The 5,706-nt window shown below is 50.5% G+C and overlaps 2 protein-coding genes across 2 annotated transcripts in view; both read left to right on the plus strand.

The window, feature by feature from the left end:
- Window positions 1–431: 431 nt before the first annotated feature.
- CSUI_008451 (uncharacterized protein) lies at window positions 432–1,231 on the plus strand. Its single transcript, XM_068068584.1, has one exon. It carries the CDS (start codon window positions 732–734, stop codon window positions 930–932), a length of 201 nt encoding a protein of 66 aa, XP_067919440.1. The 5' UTR covers window positions 432–731; the 3' UTR covers window positions 933–1,231.
- Window positions 1,232–2,553: 1,322 nt separating this feature from the next.
- Window positions 2,554–5,706, plus strand: part of CSUI_008452 (endonuclease exonuclease phosphatase family protein) — an 11,418-nt gene continuing 8,265 nt past the window's right edge. Inside the window, exon 1 of the mRNA XM_068068585.1 lies at window positions 2,554–5,359. Coding sequence (XP_067919441.1) covers window positions 3,676–5,359 — 1,684 coding nt within the window. The 5' untranslated portion in view covers window positions 2,554–3,675. The remainder of the gene's footprint in view (window positions 5,360–5,706) is intronic.

A 5,706-nucleotide genomic window follows, 5' to 3' on the forward strand; every position in this document is an offset into this window, starting at 1 on the left:
GAAGAAAAGACAGAAAGGCAGAGAAGGTAAGAGAATAACAACATGTACAAAAAGTAGTACAGAACTAAACAGTCAGCACGAATCAGGTGTAGGGGCCGAGCTGTGTGTCGATGTGTGGAACCACTGTTCACCCGTGCATCAGAATTTCAGCCACTATCTGTATCTAAGCTCTAAACCCGAAGCCTAGGTGTCTTCCGCGCAAAGTGTAGATTCTAGTGTTTGTTTCAAGGCAAGGGTGTTTCACTCTCGCGACAGCCTCTGACACACCTAACGGGCCTTCGAAAGGTCCTTGAAAGTCTCTTCAAATCGGGTCTTCTCCTTGTTACAGTTCCACTCCCTTTAGTCTACATGGGAAAGAAGAAAGAAGATGTTCACTTCTCTTCAAGCTCTCTCCGTCGCGTGCTCGCCTGTGCGTGTGTCCCTGTGATGTACAGCGAAGCTCTTCATGATCACCTACTAAGGAAAGCGCAGAGTAAGCAGCGGAAGAAAGAACAGAAGGGAAAGATATTGTCAAAGGAAAAGCGCGATAAGAAAAAGAAAACAAAAGAGTCGAAGATTGACGAGATCTTGAGACGGTGCGGCAGCTCTGTCCAATTCTGAGGAACGCATCTTCCTTTTGAAGGGGGTTGACTCTGTGAGGTCGTGAGGAACAAGGACACGCGTATACATTTGCTGTATGAAGAAGCGATAGTTCTCGTGAGGTAGGAAAATGAGATAACGACAAAACTGGTATGGCCTGTCCCGATGAGAACTCTGACTGTCACTCTGGCCTCTCCGCGCGCTGTCTGATACGCGAGTCCGCGCGCTGTCTGGTAGTCTTACTGTTTCTGTTGCAAAGTCCCTCTGAATCCTACAACTCCGTCTTCTCCGCCCCACACCTTTCTAAAGTGACAAGGCATGTAAAGGCGATTACGCAGATCAATTCAGGCTGACAGTGTCCGCCATCTTTCCTCCGTGGCGTCGTTCCGCTTTCTCTTTGATTCTATAAAGTAGTCAGTGATTGTAGTTATCTCTGTGGGAAGGGACCCTTTCAGGCACTCCCAGTGGCTACACGCGAACACGCAGAAGAGACTCCCAAGGTCGACCACACCATAGTAGCTCAGGGATGAGATAAGACCGGACAATATTCGTGAGGAAAAAAAGCTGCCAGCCAGTCTTTTCTCATTTTGCTTTCAAACCTTCACCGCGTGAATAGGTTTGAATGAAGGTGGACCGCTCTTGCTCTTTTCCTTCGAGAGACCGTTGACCCCGGAAATCAAGAAACTCCTAAGCCACCCCTGTACTCTTCCCGTAACCTCTTGCGGACACTGACTTTTGGAAGAATTGCAGCCTTGCCATCAACAAGGGAAACGTCAGGACACACAGTTTTAACCACCCCTAGCAGACTGCGAGCGTGGACGGGTGTCCCGCGGCACATTAGGGGGCGAGCGGCCGCTTCCAGGGCTACCGTGGTCGCTAAGAAGGCCGAGGGGCACATAGGCGTTGTAAAGGTCGTGCAGAACGGTAGCAAAGCCTGATCACTGCCACTTACGCAAACACGAAAACGTCGGACTATAGTAGTTGTCTACTTGTCAGTTTTTTCGAGGTAGCTAAGGTGATTCCATTTACCTGCAGCCACGTCAGGGTTCACGGCCAATCTGACTGCAGGAGTAGTACGTCCTTCGTAGGAATCAATGTCCTCTTTTCAAAGCTGCCCGGAGAGCGTGCAGTCTCCTCGAAAAAAGAACGTGCGCGTGGGGCAGTCGCCCTTCACGCTCGCTGCATCCTCGTCTGCAGGCCTGAAGCGTAGCCTGTCATAAGGCATATGGTGTGCCGATCAAGACCTAAGTTCACGCGATCTCACTGTGCCACTGTCCAGGGCAGCTTGCATACCGGTCTCCTCGAGACAGCAAGATAAACACTAAGAGTAATTCTGCGTGGACGCGTTTGTGGAATCACGCCGGTTAAGCTATGTGAGCCGGAGGTTTCTACTCCGTAGGGCGGAGCCCGTGGATTCAGCTCCCAAGAAGAGACGTCTTCTATGCGCCGACACCACAACGGATCCCGGATTTTCTAAGCCGCGGCCGGGTCATTGGGTTTGGCTTTAGCGAAGCAGACCCAGTTAAGGAGAAGATACGGTTGAAGAGCCTCTCCCGTGAGCTTTCGAATGCTAGTGCGTTTTCGTGATCTGTACTATAATTCAGGAAGAAATGCACGCAGCGCACAATGTATACTGCCTTGAGTAGTCGGCACCAGGCAACCCCCGTGAATGTACAAGAAGGAGTTAGAGCTTCGGGGGTACTGGCATAGTAAAGGGTTCAGGAGTTTGAGAATCAGCATATCAGAACGGACTTGAAGTAGAAATCCAAGCTTAAATCTCTTCTTCGATGTGTTTGGTCGTGCTTCTTTGTTCCCTTCCTCCATAGGCCGGGGTGTCCCCGTGATGGTTGCATGGGTGTGAAGCCGTTAGTCCCCTCGTGCGAAGACGGCAAGCGTTGAGTTTTCCTTCGCTCGCTCAGCTGCCGGGTTGGGTATCTCCGAAGAATGGCACTGGAACAAGTGTTTTCCGTGCCTGCAAGAAGGATTTTTCACAACTTCCTGCGGCTCTCCGGTAACGTTTCTCATGAGAGGCTGGTTTGTGTATGGACTGAATCTTTGCATGAGTTTCTAACCGGCGGTGACCGTTGAAAAACCTTGTCGTGTCATCAGATCTTTCTTATTCATGAGTTGACATCAGGAGCCGGAATTTTCTTTCTTTCCCGGTTCTTCTCCTTTCATTGTCGTACACCGCATTAGATTGTTTTAGTCTTTGCTTCTGCTTGGACCTTGCCGTACCCGTCACCGTGTTTCGTCCTCTTTTCGACTTCACATCATGCCGCTGGCCTCGCAAAGTTGCCTCGCTGGCGCCTCTACCATGGTGTTTGTGGACCCGACTTGGAGACTGCTTCCCGCCCTGTAGCACCTGTCTTGTAGAAACAGTTCGCACCGAAGGCTGACGAATTCAAGTTTTCGGGGATCTCACTCGCAGTGTCCGGTTCTACCCATCTGCTCCAATCTTGTCTCCGGCTTCTTTGCCGCCAGTTTCTAGCTGACCGCAACGGGGTCCGGGGACTCTTTGACTTTCTAGACGGCTGTGCTGTGTTTTTCCCCATCTGGAGTCCCTTCGCATTTGCTGGCGCTTGCCTGTTTTTTCCAGCTCTCTTTTCGGGCGAGAGCTTAGTGTCGTGAGTAGAAGTTATGGCCGGGCCGCGCATGCAAGTGAGAAACGACGCATCAAAGTCAAGTCTGATAGCGGAGGGAAAAGGATTTTGACCCGCTTTGGACTATGTGCAGAGAGAAAATTTCTGCACGGTGTTCTCCCGACCGTAGCTGGCAGTGCTGATAGTTTCGTGAAACAGCTTCACAAACGAGCCGGCGGGGCCTCCATTTTTTCGTGCCTCGCGTCATTGCCCGTGGTGCCCCCGTTCAGCGCGTGGTCCTGTTTGCAGTTAGAAGGAAATTTTCACATCTTTTCTGGCAGCGGAGGGAAATGCCATTCTTCGTCGTCCGAAAGACTTCTTATCTTTCTGACGTGTCAATGTTAAAGTCGAATAGGGTCGGTCTTCACTCTTTTCACGAGAGGCTGACTTCCTCGCCCAAGCGCTGGCTTCGTTTGGGTTCCTCGCTCAGACAGCGGTATTAGCCGTCTAGCTCGCCATGGAGAACGGTGTTCCTTCTTCCTCTCCTCGACAATGCTTCTCGGACCATGCAACGGCGGAAAGAGTCGGTCTTCGAAATGCACTTCTCCAGTCGAATTGTACAACCTGTCCTTCACCAGAGATGGTCGGGATACCCTCATCTGTTTACGACTTCTGTCCAGCGTCTTGGGGACATCTCCCGGGTTCGCCTTCAGCCCCTTCCTTAGAATCTCACGACGATCCTTCATGGCACCAGCATAGCGTTGTAGGATATCACCAGTCTTCTTTGGAGGTCTCTTCAAGTGGACGTACGACCGAGAATATATATAACCTGTCATCCGCTGGGGGCCGGGCGGAAGAACGAGACCCATCATGTTCAGCTCTGAAGCAAAAAAGTGGGTCAGTCGGTTGCAGAGGACGCAAGGCCTCGAGGAGCAACGTCAGTCTTTCTTTCAGGCGGGGCAGGTTTCAAAGTGACGAATTTCCAAGCCGTACAAGCGTGCAACCCCGTGTGATGACCGCATCTTGTTCTCATGAATCTCTCAGCCAGTCAGCAGGACAGGCGTCGGCTGATTTTCCTTTCTTCCCTTCTCTTCGTCGTTACTCTAAACGATCTTCTTATTCTCTTCGTTCAAAATCACTGCCGCCTCTGCGCGTCTTTGGGGCGCAGCCCGATAGCGGAGGGGCATGTCTTGTTGATAACCCTACTAGCCATGAAAGGAGAGTGGTTTCGGGTGTATGTACACCTCGGCAACGACGTAGGCGACTTTCCGCAGGCTCCGGTTTTTCATCTCATGTTGAGCATGGAGAAGAAACTTGTGTTTTCTATGACTGCGGAAATCCTGGAGTGCCTTCTCTCCAGAGACCGTTCTCCCGATTATCAGAAGACCGGAGTGATTTCCAGGAGTGTGACGATCTTCTTCCTATATCATCTTCGTTTTCATCGGTTCAGTTTCGTTCGGGTGTCCCTACACCTGATTCCTTTCATATCTCTCTTCATTCACGTACTGATGTACGTTCCTTTGTAACCTCGTCTACCATACGTACAGAAGAACGTGCGGAGTTATCAACGAAATTGGGGGACGGTTTATCTCAGGAAACTTCTCGAAGACGAGGCTCTTTGTGTAAAGGCCGACGAGGAGACAGATCTTCTTTCTCTCGTCCGTCTGAAGCTTGTTCATCTGTACCTATCTTGTCTCCGCAGGACGTCTGCTCTAAACTCTCATCACATCTCAAAACACACAACGTCTCTTGTTCGTCTTCGTCTTCCCTTCGTTGTTCTCCCTATATCTCTCCAGCTTGCACTCCTATAGCTCCGTCGTCGCCGTGTGTCTCTTCTTCTTCTTCGACGTCTTGTTGTTCATCTCGCGCAGTTGAAGTCTCTCATTTACCTCGACTTTTCCATGCAGTTCCCGTACATGCATCACCCCCTGTTCCGGAAGCCCCAGCAGATGCGGGACGTGATGCCCTTGTCTACCCGTCTTATAGTCGGACAAGCACGACGTCTCTCGCTTCAAGTGTATCAGCACATCCCCCACCTCCTCTAGATGCAGCAGCTCTTGAACCAACGGAGACAGATACGGCTGCTGTTGATACCTTAAATATTGTTTCTTTCAATGCTGGATTGCTTGAATATCGTCTTTGTGGACTTCAAATCTATCAGAATCCTCCCTTCACTCGACGACGCCTCAGTCATATCCCAGGTAAGGAAGATACTTCTCATACACGAGTGACGCAAGTTATAGTGCCCGGGTGTATATCGCTTCGCTCACCGTGTGTGTGTGTGTGTGTGTCTAGTTCAGCCGTTCTCTCAGGCACGTTTTTGTTCATCGTCATATGCGCATATAGGTGGCCGTGATACATCTACCTACATGTATGAATGTACATTTTCTATACGCACGTGTGGATACTTGAATGCACGTGCCTGGGTACGGAAGGAGCTACTGCTAACTGCTGGTCTGTGAAGTATGTGTGAACTAGCTGATAGGTGCACGGGAAGGTTGATTCCGAAGAAGGACGGCGTGGATGCAGTGGAAATAGTTGTGTGATA

The sequence above is a fragment of the Cystoisospora suis genome (genome assembly GCF_002600585.1).
Source record: "Cystoisospora suis strain Wien I chromosome Unknown contig_4741, whole genome shotgun sequence".
NCBI lineage: Eukaryota > Apicomplexa > Conoidasida > Eucoccidiorida > Sarcocystidae > Cystoisospora > Cystoisospora suis.

Excerpts from the sequence above, each read along its gene's own strand:
- CSUI_008451 (XM_068068584.1), top strand. The coding sequence starts at position 732 with ATGGCCTGTCCCGATGAGAACTCTGACTGTCACTCTGGCCTCTCCGCG.